At 37.4% G+C, this 16,148-nt stretch overlaps 3 protein-coding genes across 9 annotated transcripts in view; 2 read left to right on the top strand and 1 right to left on the bottom strand.

Moving 5' to 3' along the window:
* Positions 1 to 3,373: 3,373 nt before the first annotated feature.
* On the top strand, positions 3,374 to 12,657 carry LOC108625840 (uncharacterized). 6 transcript variants are annotated; one of them, XM_018026154.2, is made up of 9 exons: positions 3,374 to 3,762; positions 4,432 to 4,556; positions 4,800 to 4,931; positions 5,049 to 5,129; positions 5,493 to 5,720; positions 6,198 to 6,401; positions 6,837 to 7,031; positions 7,110 to 8,344; positions 8,562 to 12,657. In XM_018026154.2, exons 2-9 carry the CDS (start codon positions 4,539 to 4,541, stop codon positions 9,175 to 9,177), a joined length of 2,709 nt encoding a protein of 902 aa, XP_017881643.1. In that variant the 5' UTR covers positions 3,374 to 3,762; positions 4,432 to 4,538; the 3' UTR covers positions 9,178 to 12,657. The 6 variants fall into 6 exon arrangements, with proteins under 6 accessions (XP_017881643.1, XP_017881642.1, XP_017881645.1 ...); XM_018026153.2 differs by having other exon boundaries at positions 4,429 to 4,556; XM_018026156.2 differs by lacking the exon at positions 5,049 to 5,129 and having other exon boundaries at positions 4,429 to 4,556.
* An 87-nt stretch (positions 12,658 to 12,744) lies between these two features.
* LOC108625841 (Golgi resident protein GCP60) lies at positions 12,745 to 15,347 on the bottom strand. 2 transcript variants are annotated; one of them, XM_018026159.2, is made up of 4 exons: positions 15,102 to 15,345; positions 13,678 to 14,735; positions 13,537 to 13,596; positions 12,745 to 13,378 (listed from the first exon to the last, which is right to left on the bottom strand). In XM_018026159.2, exons 1-4 carry the CDS (start codon positions 15,277 to 15,279, stop codon positions 13,277 to 13,279), a joined length of 1,398 nt encoding a protein of 465 aa, XP_017881648.1. In that variant the 5' UTR covers positions 15,280 to 15,345; the 3' UTR covers positions 12,745 to 13,276. The 2 variants fall into 2 exon arrangements, with proteins under 2 accessions (XP_017881648.1, XP_026670091.1); XM_026814290.1 differs by having other exon boundaries at positions 13,288 to 13,378; positions 13,480 to 13,596; positions 15,102 to 15,347.
* An 81-nt stretch (positions 15,348 to 15,428) lies between these two features.
* The window catches only part of Got2 (glutamate oxaloacetate transaminase 2), a 2,486-nt gene continuing 1,766 nt past the window's right edge, over positions 15,429 to 16,148 (top strand). Inside the window, exon 1 of the mRNA XM_018026145.2 lies at positions 15,429 to 15,449. Coding sequence (XP_017881634.1) covers positions 15,429 to 15,449 — 21 coding nt within the window. The remainder of the gene's footprint in view (positions 15,450 to 16,148) is intronic.

Raw genomic sequence — 16,148 nt, 5'->3', positions numbered from 1 at the left:
ATGTCTCCTGTGAAACATTTTGTTCCCGACGAGGATGAGTTTCCAACGATCCGAAAAAAAAGCCTTCCACAAGGTTGAGTTGGTGAGCTGGGATACGTAGTTATCTCCACGAACCGAGAAAGAATTTGTTACGTAAATGAGTTGTTGACCAAGCAGAGACGCGTTATCGAGATCGAGTAGTGCCTCGCCTACTCTCCTAATGATACCGGCCTAATTAAGTCTCGGTTGATTTTAATCAACCCCCGACGCTACATGCCGAGCAGTTTAGACAATGTTGCCGGGAGCAAAATAAAAGGGTACTGACCTAAATACGTCACCTTTCACGACTACATAATTAGGGACACGCTAATCAGCTGTTCGACACTCGCCACGAACAGCGATGGGTAAAAAATCTATTTGATGAATGTTTAGGAAACGTGACACTTGTTAAAAGAGGAATAGTAAAGGCTTTTCACGATGCACGAAACTTGGAGCAATGATTCTCGACCCGTGTTTGATCGCCTCAGTGTCCCGGAAGAAGATCCGAAAATATAATAACAACATTTTTTCAATAATCGATTAATATGTTTGATTAAATATTAAAAGATTTTCTATAATTGCTCAAAAATCAGTTGAGAACTGAATCCTTAATATTGTTTTAGATTTTAATTACACATTTTCAAATTAAGAGAGAAGTGGAATCGAAAACGGGTCAGGAATCATTGTCTCAAGCTGTACATTATTTAGACATGATCCTGTGACGTGTTCAGAATCCTTGATACCAATCGCTATACATTCAAGGATTCGAACTATAGAGAAAATGCGGTTTTGGCTAAAGTCCAAAAAATGAGATCGTATCCCGGATCTCAATTTAACGTGTGTACATATTATATTTAGATAGAATTTAAATCGTACAACTTATACAACAGAAATTATTTAGACTTGCGAGTGTTAATGCTTCCTACATTTTTATAAATTTTTATTAATTTTAATATTATAGATTTTTATATATTATAATGTTATAGATTTTTATAAATTTTAATATATTTTTAGACGTAATAATTGCGACTCGTCTAAAAGAAGATAAAGAGTAGTATTAAAGATTTATTACCAACTAGAATATCATTATTCAGATTTGAGATTATTTTTTCATCTTTCAAAGAAACTTAGAAAATTGCCCTTTCTATTGAAGTTGATGTCAAAATAACCAGATGAATTACTTATTCCCCTTTGCCTTCATCACATCTCGTGAAAAACCAATTTTTTGAATTTTCAATAACCATGTGAAACGAGTGTAATATTGTATCATTAATTCCAGTATTCCCCTTTCCCTGTTTAGAAATTCTCTCGTGGAGCCTGAGATTGAGACGCGCGTCCTACGCGCCGACTGACCGGCGCCTGAAGACCTACTTACTTATCCTCGTTCAAGGATACCCTGAGCATTTAATAAGAAAGCCACGCTCACGCTGTAGTCTGATTGTTTCTCTGAAACTCCGAGCGGACCAACAAATTTATCAACACGTTTTCAACCAGAATAACCACCAATCAAACTAATTTGTTTTTAATGTTAGAAAAGTTAGTTTTCTAGATAATGTGTAAAAAAGAATTTAAAAAAAATTTCCATTAGCCGAAATCATGAAGAATGTAAAAGTAAATATCATGTTTAATTGCAATTATTTCAACACTTTAAGTAAAAGCCTTTAATGTAGAAAATATGTATTTCTTGATATAAAGTGTTTTTGTCAAAAGTAATACAGACGAAACCCTGACAGAAAATGTTTGTCATAGACATTACTTTCCTATCATTAGAACGAGTTCTGCTTATAATGGATTTTACACGGTACTCATGTGTTGGCCTGTACGTGTACGATGGGTCTGGCTGACGTCGGGATAATCCAGAGGATTTGATCTCCCGTGAGAGAACGGATTTCGAAGCTCTTCGAACTCTACATGCTGGCACAAACTTTCGTTGGATACATGCGCGCTCGTTCGTCTACCATCATCTCAAATTGCAATCAATAGATAGGCGACGAGACGGCGCCGAAACGTGCCTTTATCCACTGATGGCCACATTGCGAATAGAGGGTGTCCGAAAAGTTACGCGATAAGAATCAAGTGCACTTACACTTTCTAAACCAGTCATGCTTAACTGCGGCCCGCCGAGATTTTGTGTGCGGCCCATTGTTATTGTTAGTCAGTTGCTTATAAATAGTTTATTCTCGAGGCTCTCTAGAAAGCGTCAACTATAAAACAATTAATTGTGTACCGATGTCACTCGTTGGAAAAGGAAAGGATGACCATTCCTTGGGCACGTTTAGATTTCGCACACGAGACCTTTATTTATATGCGTGGACATGTTTGCTCAATTCCCAGCTCTGTTTGACTTTCTTTCGCTTGTCTGCTTTAGATTGATTCGAAACAAAATTGATATTTACTATCTTTGTAGGGCAACATTGATGAAATCATCCAGAAAAACTTTTATGACTGTCATAAGATGTAGAAATTAATTTACCAAAAATAATTGGGAACAATTTGCAGTAATTTCTATTTCAATAAATATATTAATGCCGAAATACATATTTTATGTCATACCATAAATTGAATTCCCTATCTTGCGATGAATTGCGACGACGTAGATTCTTGACGGATAACGAAGTACGAGAGTCACGTCGCATATATAATGAAATTTAATCTCGGAGGCTTTTAAATTTTTCTGAAAAGATTGGGGACACGACCCGTAATTTTCGTCGTCATAACGACCCCTAGAACTTTGATGCTTCTCGCTCCCTTTAATTATTTCAATAAATAGTTGTTTGCATCGTATAAAACATCAGAGGCGTGTTAATAAGAAAAGGAAGAGAATTAAGTATTCACAATAGATTTCCTTTTCTGATTTGATGAAAAGGAAATGTCTGTGATTAAGTTTCTCATTAACAATGTATAAAACTTATTAACAATTATCAAAAAATATCAATAGACAATCTCCGGATATATGGCCGCGCGTCATCTTCACCAATTCTTGCAAATGCTCATTCGACGCGAGCTTCGACCCTTAAGTAGTTATTTAAAACTTATCTAGAAGAGCAGTTTTTCTCACTCTTCTTTCCGAACACCGTAACAGCTTTTGACCCGCCTCCGTTTTTGCAACGTTACAAACGTGTTATGTTACGCTCGTGCAACGCTAGTAGATGGTCGGGTTTGCTGCGAGCGTAGCGTCGTCCTGGCGTCGCAGGATAGTAAGTGAATGGGCAGGAAGACAAAAGCGGGCCACTCGAGGACTCAGGAACGCGGAAGCGGGCGCAGCCGCGAGGATCCCGTTCGCGAAGGGCGCCGACGCCAGAATGACGCGACGCGATGCCTCGGGCCACGGACGCCGTCGTGACGGCGCGATGGGGGTGTCAGTAGAGATGCCGCGTCCGCGAGCACCGGGTATCGACGACAACGGTATCAGTTAGCCCATCGGGGTGGATCCAGCCGAAAGTAAGACGAGGGGCGCGTCAGGACGCGGCTGACGCTCGCGCGACCGACGGAGCGTCCTCGACTTCCGTTTCACCCATTCGAAAACAGTTTCCCAACGCTTTTATAACTTCTCATTCGAATGGAAGCTGTCTATCATCGGCGCGAGGCATGTAATTTAAGAGAATCGTTCGTTCAATCAGGCCGAAGAGTTTCATCGACGAAAATCGGAAAGGAAATCGAGAATTGAAAGAACGAAAGTGAAATGGGAAACAAGAGTGCTGGAGAGGATGCCCGTCAAGAACGCCGTGACGAAACGAGCGAAATGTACGATAAGTAGATGGCTTTTGACGACAATTACTCTTCGCTACCCTACTTTCTATCCCCCTGAACGCGATCGATTTTATTCCTCGCCTTGGGATGAACGATTCTTCGTACACGAACAGCTAATGGCTAACCTTTGAGCGCGGATAACATCAAAGCAAACATCGTTACTCGGAAATATGTCTTTTTTTTTTTAAATAAAAGCTTCGCATGTGGTTTACTTTTGTTCTACGAGAGACATACATAGTTGCGTGGAAGTGGATGGAGAATACATTTGACATTGTTCGACTAGTTTTGATCAAAATCGATCGAAATGGTCGGGGGTTCTGTTCGTTATTTAGCAGACGGACCCGAGAGAGTAATTGGATGTATATGTATATGAAAACTGCTTGCGGAATTAAAAGGCGGGAACGATGGTACTCCAGGCTGAGTCTTGGAAGGGACGGAAAATTGCTAAATTAGAAACGATGGACTCGGTTTGCTGTACTTGAAAAATTATTTTCCTCACGGAAAATCCCTCAAGTACTGCTATTTTTTATAAAGAACTGCAATCTCTTATTTAGTACTCGAAAACACATGAATTTCCTTGAGTTCATTTACGTCCAAAATAAATATTTCAAATTGATTATTAAGATTTATAAAAATGAATACATAATTGAACTCTTGCAGCAGAAAGGCCAGTGGTGAAATAAATAAGAAGCAGGCGTGATCGTGAAATGAGAGTATTGGAACCTCGATTAGAAAACATTTGAGAGTACCTGGGTTGAATTGTTTGAACTATGAATCGAGAAAACGAAGTACGTGCCGTTTGTTAAATTCATTAGTCTTCTATTTTTTGATTTCAATAATTTTATATTAAATTTCCTGTAGTAAATGACCAAATTTCAGTTCACATAACAATTTCTACTTGCTGACCTTTTTATCTATCATTTTATATGTAATCATAAGTCAGTGTGTAGGAATTTGTGACATTAACAGAATTTGGAACATTCAGATATGTTAATGATATTATTTCTATCTGAACGATGATGTCTTTGTAGCAGCGACCGGTCTCCCAAACCTTTTGCGGGACGTTGCAAAAAGAGCCGAATTGCAAATGTTTGGTGCTGTCCGTGTTAATATACGGGTGCCTTGCCGCAGTGACGTGGTGTAGATGCGCGAATGTCACCAAGGTACGTCGCTTAGCTACTCTGCATGAGCAAAAATCCAATACGGGCAATGAAAAAGACATCTGATCGTCCGTTGAGAAAAAAAAAGTGCGGGATTTCTTCAGTGGTAATTGTTCGTAGGTCGTATTCAATTATTCGGAATACAGAGTGATAAACACGAGACACGTGTCTCCCTGTGAGGATGGCTATATTTACATCCCCGTGAGTATACAGGAAAATGGACTGAAATTTTTAGGAACTCTCAATTATAGATAGGGTTTTAAACTGTTGCATTTTGACATTAATGATTGAATTTCTCTGAATCTCGATCGACAATTAATTAATTCGAATTTCATCCAATTAAAGTAATTAAATAATTTTAATTCTTAATTAATCAAATATGAATAAAAAATAAAACATCATTTGCTAATTGTCGTTTAATTGAATTAAAGATTTAATCATTTATCTGTAACCCTGAGTATTAATTTAAAGGCTGTGTCTTGAAACTTCTGTTGAAGGGAAGCAAAGGACGGGAGTGGATGAGACTGAAGATTTTCTTTTATGAAGAATCGCGTTTTCTTTCAGGTAGCGTTCATGGGTATGCTATACCTAGTATACTTGGTGGAGTGCTATCATTCACCGATCAGAATCGACCTTCTACACGCGGAGGGTCAGGATAACGTACTTTCGAAGATATCGCAGTTGAAATCGGCACAGCCGACCATCTGGTGGAAAGCCGTTTCCTACCATTACGTGCGCCGTAAACGTCAAATTACCCGGTACAGAAACGGAGACAATTACACGACGACGCAGGTAACGCATAACGCGCAACGTGCAACGCATATCTCGTAATCCAGACGAAAGGAAATCGCGGGATGGTAAATCGTTGATACGCTTCGCGCGAGCCACACTGAACCTTGGGCGAGGACAGATGGACCATTCCCTCTCTCACCCCCTCTCTCTTTTTAATCCTCGCTTAATTCCACTATTAAGGTAAATGTCCTAATTTCGGTTCACGTCCCAATTTCTACTCTTTTATCTTTCCTTGTAATAGATTCGTAGACCACTAATCTTCTATCCCACTAACAATAAGCCAGTGATTTACACTGGCATGAAATATTATATAAAATAGGGAGGTCAGTAGGTATGCAGCTAATTCTTATAATTTAATTTGATTCTCTTATGGCTTAGTTACTAGACCTGGACCAAAGTAGTCTATCGTGATTCGTTTCGCTCAATGGCCCATCTATCCTCCATTTATTCCTTTTCCTGACAATTCTCCATTTTCAGGTGTACTACGAGCGGATAAACACGCATGCTGCTACATCCTTCTACTACTATGACTTCTGCGGCGTTAAAGATATCAGCAAAGAATTGATTCTCGACCCGAAGGTGCCGATTACAAAAATTAATCTTACCAAAGGGTTCGCTTTTTCGAATATGAGATCGGCTACGGAATTCGAGGAAGCTAGATCGAGATTTTTCGCGGAACAAGTATGATACATGCAAATACTTAATTAAATAATTAATTATTTTGCCTGAAATGAGTTTTTTTTTACCTCAAACATCAAAATAGAAGATTTTTAAAAAAATAAAATTTTATTTTTTTAAAAATCTTCTATTTTGATGTTTGAGGTAAAAAAAAACTCATTTCAGGCAAAATAATTAATTATTTTGCCTGAAATGAGTTTTTTTTTACCTCAAACATCAAAATAGAAGATTTTTAAAAAAATAAAATTTTATTTTAAAGAAACTTTATTCAAAATAATTTTTACATATAATATATCTCTTACTTCTATTTCTTTTGCATGATACTTGAATTGCGAATCTTGAACAATGAGTCAAATTGACTCGCTCCGGTAATCTAGTGTTAAGGACCGTCCTTGGATTTGATTCATTACATTAAATCAAACATACTATTCTATCAAGGAGTTAAGAGACGATTACATGGAAATGAGAGAAGGCCTTGATCTTGGATATAATCCAAATCCTACCACTCTGGTAGCCGTTCTCGGCTCCCCATGGTTCACCAATCGTTACGTCTACTGGTGCTTAAGCGCTCTCTTACTCAGCTGGCCTTTAAGAGTGATCATAGAGTACAAAACACAATATGCTGACTATCAGGTAACGAATCACTTCTATTTGCAAGGATTCCCTCTTCATCAGTACAAAACATTGTCTCACTAATCGATTGGATCACAGATTACCAAACTGTTTGGGATTAATTATGACACGCCTAGTGGAAGTGAACCGATCCAAGCATCCATGAGTCAACAAACCATCAACCAGCCCGGTTCTTACATGCTAGCGCCTAGTTACAGCGAAGCTCTCCTAATGGATCCGGCACCAGATCGATCACAACCGGACACGCAAGACGCGGATATAACAGAAATGGTACCGAGTTACTCAGAAGCGTTACTGTACCAGCGAGCGGAGCAAAGTTACGTATTAAACCAGGAAATGAACCAAGATCCATGCCATCAATTGTCGTCGCGTGAATGTTCCTGTCCTTGTCACATCACCGCCACTTCCGGTTTTGAGATGAACGTGCAAGAAGAAGGGTCGCGGCAAGAACAGTCGAGCGATCAAACCGGGCAACCGTTGAACGAAACGCGTCCCCCAGGTTGCATATTGCTAGGCGAAACAGAGTCCGGGAAATGTGGGAGTTGCGGGAGATTCTTGGTCGAGGCGCAACTAGAAAATTCAGAGATGTCGAGAAGCGAGTGTAACATGGAAAATCCTGGGACCAGCGCGGCAGGGGGCTATCGGAATTTCCGAGTCAATACGAGGAGTTGTACAATCCCCCGAGATATGTCTGAACCGAATCTCAGATCGAGGTCGGAATTGACAGAGACCGATACGAGGTTCCTTAGAATAAATGGACAAAGTTTGCGAAATATCGTAGAGAGCGAAGAAGAATTTAACGTCGATGATAGAATAGGAGAGATAAGTCAGGGTGAGATCAGTGAATCAAGCAGGGGGGAGAAGTTCCGCTTCTCGCTTTGTTCCCTTGACGAAACTAGTTCGAGAACTAGAAATCCAAGTGCGAGCAGAGGCGCGATACCAAAGAGAATAAGCAACAGAAGTAGAGTGATTGCGAATCCTATGTTGAATGAGAGAATTACGGATTCGAAGACGCATTATTGTCTGAAGTCGATACTCAAACAGAATAATCGGAGATACACTCTTATTAGTGCACGAGAGCTACAAAATCTTTCTGACAGAGAAGACGAAGATGTGGAAAGACGCTTGGAGAATCGATCGTCGTATCACGAGGGTTGCACTCCAGTTTGCGCTTCGGTAAACATCAAAGGAAAATTGTTGTCGAGATCGAAAGAGAGCTTAGATGGAGCTTTGGGCAAACAGAAGAAACAATTCTTGGGAAATATATCTATGGATAAGGACGAAGAGATGGAATTGAAGCGTGAAAATACCAGGTGAGATTTATACAGTAAAACCTCGATCATTATCGGAACCAATAGGGAGTCTTTTGGATAACAGACCAACGGCTCTTATCTCGTCAAACTTTATATATTTTAGACAAAGTACAAAAAAAGACATGAAAAAAATACAAATGTACAAGTGAGCAAGAAATGCTGAATGTATAATGGTTCATAGTTCTCATATTTTTAACAATTAATGCTTCACCGACAGGACCCTGATATTCGCGAGTCCGATACAAGAGGTTTGCCCCGGAGATCCATTCGAAGGAAAGAACGTAGTGCAGACAAGACAAGAAGTGGATTCTGCCTCTACCGAAGAGTCCTCAGGTCATACAGTTTTCACTCAACTTAGTCGATCTTTAACGTGCGACCGGAAATCGACCCGACGTCGGTACCAAGAATTCCGACGTCAACGTTACCCAGACACCTCCCATCCCTCTTCCTTTACTTGTCCATCCGATCGCCAACACCCTTATCCATACGCTCTTTCAACATCCACGGACGCCGTCGACGACATAGATTTCAACAATAAAAATCAAACATCGGTTCGCGTTTATCAGCACGGAGCGTCTTTTCCACCGTACGAAGGCTCAATGCCTATTCACGCCGAGAAATTCGCTGACGAAGCGAACTCGGTAGGCAGAATCATCACTACAAATGGTTTCAGTCCGACGAACAAAGGAGAGTTAACCCGTTCGTTCACGGAACGACGGATGAAACCGGATAAAGGTAACTCTAACTTCCGTCGAAGTTTCACCGGTAGAGTCGAGGATTACAGAACGGAGAACAACAAGTGGGCAAACCTGAACATGGAGACATCGTTATAACGAAGGGATGCGAGGTAATGAGTGTAAATATCCGTCCTGATAAATTTATTCCATCTTGTAAATACGGCATAAATGCGATTTGCACAGACCAGCCTTTGCTTCAAATCTAGAAAGCTGTTTTTCTTTTCGGACGGAAGACGTTAGAACGTGAAACACTGTCGATACTCGATGTTGCCAGTAAGAGATGTAGTATGGAATTTTAACACGTTAACTAAGTACTTAATGCTGTACTAGTCATCGAAGCAAATGTGACGTAAAATAGCGTATTACAGGTGATAAGGAATTGTTCAACTAGTCAAAATTGATCGGAGATGCTACGAATATATAATTTTTGACGCTGGTACGATGATATGATTAATAATTGATTGGAACGGTTTAATTAATTCTGAGTAGTAGCATTCATTAAATGCCTTTGTGATAGTAAAAAGTGTTAAAAACATTATTTTTTTTGCGTAACGCACCTTGCTAAGATGCCGTCAATTATTATACACGTCTCTGAGGTCAACTGGGCATGTTTAGACTTTTTTAAAAATTAGTTGTGCTGCGATCATTGAAGTTCACGAAAAATATACAATGAAAATAGATTTTTTGTTCATAAAAGTTATTTTATTTTTATTTATAGCACGTATAAACGCGCGCTCAACTTGCAGCACAACTAATTAAAACAAAAATCGAAACTTGCGATGCTGACTTTAGACACGTCAATTATACGCACAGTTTTCGCGTTAGGCTTCAATCAGAAATGATGTCAGAGAGTCGACACGAAATTCGGAAAACAGAAATCATTTTTTAAACTAATACGTAGATGTTTATATTCGAAAACTATAATTCTCCACGATAAAGTACTTCGGTTGTTAAAACAACACTTTGTTAATCCGTTGTTATAGTAAAGCAGAGTGTCTTGGATACTCTGAATAATGTTAGACGCGCACCAATTTAATAAGTTGCTATTGCGACTGGGTGTGCATAACAAAAACAAAAACGAGAGCTTCGTTTTAATTTCGACCCATTGCCTGAGGGCATCCCCTGACCCGTACCGCGCGGTCCTTTCGTACCATAAAAAGAAACACGCTCGCTCAAACGTAAGTAGAAAAGCACGTAAATTAATACTTTGCGTAGTAAGCAAAACACGTTAATGAAAATCGAGAAGAGAAAATCCGTGCCGAAAAACGATTGAAAGTCTTCGCTTTTCCGTGCACATAGAAATACAAAGAAAGAACTATGTATAAGTATATTATACATATATATATATATATTACGTATATACATATATTTTTGTCTACATGTTTGCTCGCTGCAACAGAGAAGGAAAAGGCTATTCGTAATTCGAATCGTTTTTACCGGTCCCTCGGCATTTTGACCGAACATACTTTGTATTTATTAGACGATATACACACGTAATATACATATTATTGTAATATTACGACGAGGAAACAAAACGCACCATTAATGCTTTTAGGTCGATATTTTTCATATTAAAGTATACTGAGATAATGTGTATCGATGCCAATTTCTGATCATGATAATCATGATTGATAGAGATCATTACATTACTCAAAGATAATCGTGGTGTAATTAAGGTCCTCAGGGAGCGAGAGAACAAATAGCAATATTCAATTTTGTAAACAGAACTGCAAATTTCAAATTAAAAATTTGAATATGTGATATTAAAACTGATTAACTGTACGTATTATACTTTATCTGTTTTATAAACCGAGAATGTAGAAGATGTTTAAAAGGAGAAGTCCACTGAGTGAGAAGAGCAATGAGGAATTTAATTATATCATGACCACTCTTCACTGTAAGTAGATTAATTAGAACTCTCGAATTTGTAATATGTGCATGTGTGTGTACGTGTATATTGACACAGATGTTCGTCCTTGACAACACCAGTATTAATTAAGCGCTATTCGTCAACCCGTTCGAATCCATTTCTTGGCCAAACAACGATTAATTCTGTTCTATTCTCAATCAAAATTAAAATCTATATAATGGGTAGTTAGTGCTATTCTAGTATTCAGAAAAATAGCCCGTTTGTGACCTATTCATTTTGAATCACTGAACGTTCCACTTTGCGACAACTTCCGCGAAATCATAATATACGTATTTTCGGTTTTCGATCACCGAAAAATCACGCGACGCACGCATATTCGCGATTCAAACCGCCTTTCCGAATAATCTGAGTATCACTGACAAAGAGGATGAAACGACGTTATTTATTACGCGTCCAATTTGCACGCGAAATTTAAATGAAAATAATTAGACTCATACAAGAAACGGACGTGCGTACTATATAACGAGTGCATTGTAAACTTGTTCACCGACGAAGCATGTGATAACAGAACTCCATCACATATAAGTATTAAGATAGGGTCACCATATTTTCCTCTTAAGGGAGGTGGAAATGAAATTTGATAGAAAAAAGAGGACGTATTTTAATTCATTGAGTCTGCACAAAATAATAATAATAATAATAATAATTTGAGCAAACGTGCGTAAAATAAAAACCATTTCTACATATTATTTGAAACATCCGGCGGGACTGTTTAAAGTCTAAAAAGCAAAATATGTTCAGGGAGGACGCATGGTGACCTTAATTAAGACATCTCTCAGGATAATGCGCGCGAATTATATTGTTTTAAGTTTAACACGAACAACATTGTCAATTTTCTATTTTGCATACCGTAGTATGTTCGATAGACTATTTTGCAGAAAAACAACAGAGAAACACTTCGCATATATAGGATCGGATTTTATAACGTAAAGTAATGCAGTATTTAAATTTAGAACGTTTAAAAAATTGTTCGCAGCTAGCTGAATTTTTTCAATATTAATTGCAGTTCGAGTGACTTGAAAAAATTCTGATGTTCTTCTGGTGTTCTAACATGTCTTTGACTTTTTTCGCCAATCTCCATCTACTAGCGATGCCAAAAATATCGAAAATTGTCAAATCAATCGATTGACTTCTCAACGAATGAATTTCAAAGCTCAACATTTTTTTGCAAGTTTTTTTTTCGAGAAGCTTTCCCAGAGGCACACTTCACGTGACGTGAAGAAGGTTCATCATAAATATAATTATTAATTGATAACGAATTATTACGTCACATGGTAGCGATCACAGACGATAAATCGTTTTATCGAATAGGATACACATTAGCATGGTTCAGCGTGAAATTCGAAAGCCTTTGTTCCAACGAATACTCGGAAATACCCATGCCGTCTCAGAAAAGTGCTCTTCTAAATAAAAAATTGTTGTTATACGACGAATTGTCTATTATTACGTGACAATTGCGAACACGCATATATGTGATTACACACAAGCATATTTGTTCGCGCGGAAAGCCTCTGATTATATATCGCTGCGTATATAATTATGATTATGATTACTGATAAGTACGATATATAAATAATTTCTGTAAGAAAAGCCAAAAAAAGCAAACAATATGATTATAGTACAATAAACGTTGATAGGAAAATGAACATGGTTTTTAAAAATATTTCCGATCTTTAATTACTCCTTTACACATACGACAATATCGTAACGAGGAAGAATGAAACACCGAAACATTTTCATTTCAATATATTTTTGTAAAACGTGGGACAGTATTAATAAAAGTATAAGATACAGACGTGAATGTGATAAAAACGAAAGCAGGCTAAAATCTTTAAAAGAAAACAATTATTATGCGTAAAATCATTGATATATGATCGAATATGACACTATTGTATCAGATACTAAAACGAATTATTTACGATGCACAGTGTACTGTTGTTATCGATATATTGATACACTCCGTTTCTATTTCATTTCACTTGATTTTTGTAAACGTCCAAGGGAAGGGGAACGATAGGAACCGCAGTTTTTACTTGTTTTACTTGTGCCCACTTTGTTTGTCACATTAAACAATAAAATGTCATTACATAATTATAATAAGTATATATTTTTTTCATCTTGCGAACACTTATTTTTCCCATATGAACAGAAACAAGATATAGGACACTTCGCTTAGTTGGACTAGCAATATCGGCGGAACGTTGCATCGAGCTGATTCTCAACGATTGTACAGTCAGTGAATCGCAGTGATTTTACATAATAAAACTAGTTATTGACATAGCCGTTTTGCGTATAATAGACTCGATAATAAAGCGTTTTACTTCGCCAAAGGGAGTACGAATTGTCGAATTTGAGAAGGTACACGCCCTGTAACAAATAAATATCCACGTAAAAGGAATTGTATTTGAAGTACAGCTTGGGACAATGAACCTCGAACCGTTTTTGATTATGGTAGTTTTCTACTTAACTGAAAATAGTAATACATTTATGCCTTATTCTTTCAATATTCGGATATCTCCACTAACCTGCCCTGGATATTTATGACTTCCTGCATAGATTTCTTCTTGCGAATCCCTCCTATATATCTGTAAAATTCAATCGACATATAAAAATACTATCGAAAAATAAAAATCAATATCAAATTAGAATATCAGTAATATACGTACAGGTACTATAACACTTATAGGTGGTGACATCGGTTTATAATCAGACTGAATCGTGCCATTCGTTACACCGCTTTCCAAATCATCTCTCGACTCAAAATCATCGTCCTCATCGTCTTCATCTTCCGATTCACTAATATGCACTGATACTTGATTAGTTTCTGGCTTCGACCATTCGAAATATACTCCAAACCCAATATCATAGCCATCGGTCGCGAATTCCCAAAATAAACAAGAGCCATCCTTGTGTGTTGGCACTCTGACAGTCACTATTTCTCCATGCCCGACCTTAATAACTGCATCACCATCCTCTCTCCTAATAATTTCTTTGAACTCCTCAACACCTTTTCTAGTCCACATTTTCGCAGCAACTATAGATGGATATGCATCTTGCAGGTCGTCGGAATCTTCCTCGTTCAATGTAACAGTTTCATTCGTATCTTTCTGTTCGTCTTTCTCCGTGCTCTCTAACGTCGTATCATTCATATCCGGAGTTTGCTCTCCCATGACTAATTGATTCTGGTGTAACTGTTGCATATACTGATGATAATGTTGCTCTTGCAACTGCCTTATTAATACTCCTTGCTGCTCCGGATTCCCAGGATATTGTTGTTCCGCATACATTTTGAACTGATAATACGTTTGCTGATTTAAGGCATCTTGAATTTGTCTCCTTTGTATTTCTTCTTTTAATCTAGCTTCCTCTTCTCTCTTTCTTTCTTCCTCTAATTCCCTTAATCTCTGCTGTTCTTCCAATTTTCTAGCTTCTTCCTCTTCTTTCAATCGTAATTTTTCTTCTATGTCTCTCTTTTGGGCTTCTACAACGGTTCTGAATAAGGGACATAACTTGTCCAATAAAATTATAAATCCTTCCATTGCTTGTTCTTTGGATATATCTCCTAAGTTTTGCCATGCTAAACGTCTATCCCTTCCGATCACATCTAGTACGCCCAGAGGTAGTGCTTTCTCTGGTATGTATTTGCCATGTGTTACTTGTTGAGTAAAAGCTACCAGTTTCATTTTGTCTTCATAAGACAAGTGAACTGCTTTACCTGCCTTTTCTGTAATGACCAGACGTCATTTATTGTTAATGGAATAAAACAAGTCTATGATCTAAAAAAATACGAGAATGCTATATGCAAATTAAACATAACAACAAACTTCTTACTACAATCTTTTAAATTTTAAATTAATTTTACTCATTATGAATGTATATAATTCTGAAGTTGTGATCGCGCTGTATTCTACTAAATTTTTATAATTAGAGGAAAAAAATCATTGACAACGGAAATTACCGGGATAATTATAACTAACGCAATAATGTAATAACGTATATCATTTATCAAACATGTAATTTTCCTGACAGAACGATAAGAATTGAATAGCGATCTTATTCTAGTGAGCTGTCAATACAACTCGAGACTCACCTCTATAGAAATTGACCGCGATTTTGTACAATTCTTTAGTCTCGAAACCCCACAAGCGAGACTCCGGCCTTTCCGCAATTTCCCTTTCGTTCTCATTTTTCAACGATTCTTCCGCAGATATCGCTAATTTCTCGATCTTCCTCTCTACTGAGGAAATGTCACCATTGGCGCCCGCCATTTGCAACTGCACTGACACCAACTGACAGTACGTAGCACGTCGCACGTCACGTCAAACGCTGTTGCTACAACTGATGTCTTGATACATATATATATATATACATATATACATATATACACAGCCGAGAGCCGAGTGATATGAGATATGAGATGGACCCGATGGACCATGATGTCCATGATAGACCATGATGGATACATTTTGTAAAAAAGTTTTATACATATACATATTCATATACACATATACGTACACAATTATTATAGCTCCGAATATAATATTTACAGCATACTGAACGCTTTAAATAGAAATTAATCTTGATTACATAATACATTTTAGAAAAACACATTACGTCATAATGTGTACACATTTATATATATATATATATATATGTATGATTATAAGTATCCCTTCTGTGGTATGATATATGCATTAAATGCATATGAAGACTTACCATTTTTATATTAATTATAAATCTAAATATTCAATTCCTTGATATTTAAGTAGAACTCTTATGTTACTTCATAAACTGTAAAAGTTTAGTAACATAATAAAGAAACGTAAGCTTAATATATCTTGAAGGATAAAAGATGTAACATTGTAAACATTTTTTACACTTCCTGAGTGTTGCATGTATATAAGTATGTAATGCATATGTGGTAGTCGAAGATAAAGACACTCTGACACTTGGTACATACGATAGTACAACAGTTGTTAAGTTGAAAAGTTATAACTCCTTATAATAGTTCGCAAATTACTGCCGGCCGGACATTGTTGGACATTGATGAGGCTGATTTTGTAGGATTAAGAGCAATTGAAACGCTTAGCAGGAGTAATATTATATCAATTTATTAATAAAATGGCACAAAGTAGAA

This window comes from Ceratina calcarata, unplaced genomic scaffold, assembly GCF_001652005.2.
Source record: "Ceratina calcarata isolate Rehan_Ccalc_2016 unplaced genomic scaffold, ASM165200v1 scaffold372.2, whole genome shotgun sequence".
NCBI lineage: Eukaryota > Metazoa > Arthropoda > Insecta > Hymenoptera > Apidae > Ceratina > Ceratina calcarata.
Note: the sequence above shows the minus strand (reverse complement) of the source record. Positions and strands in the feature narration are given on the sequence as shown.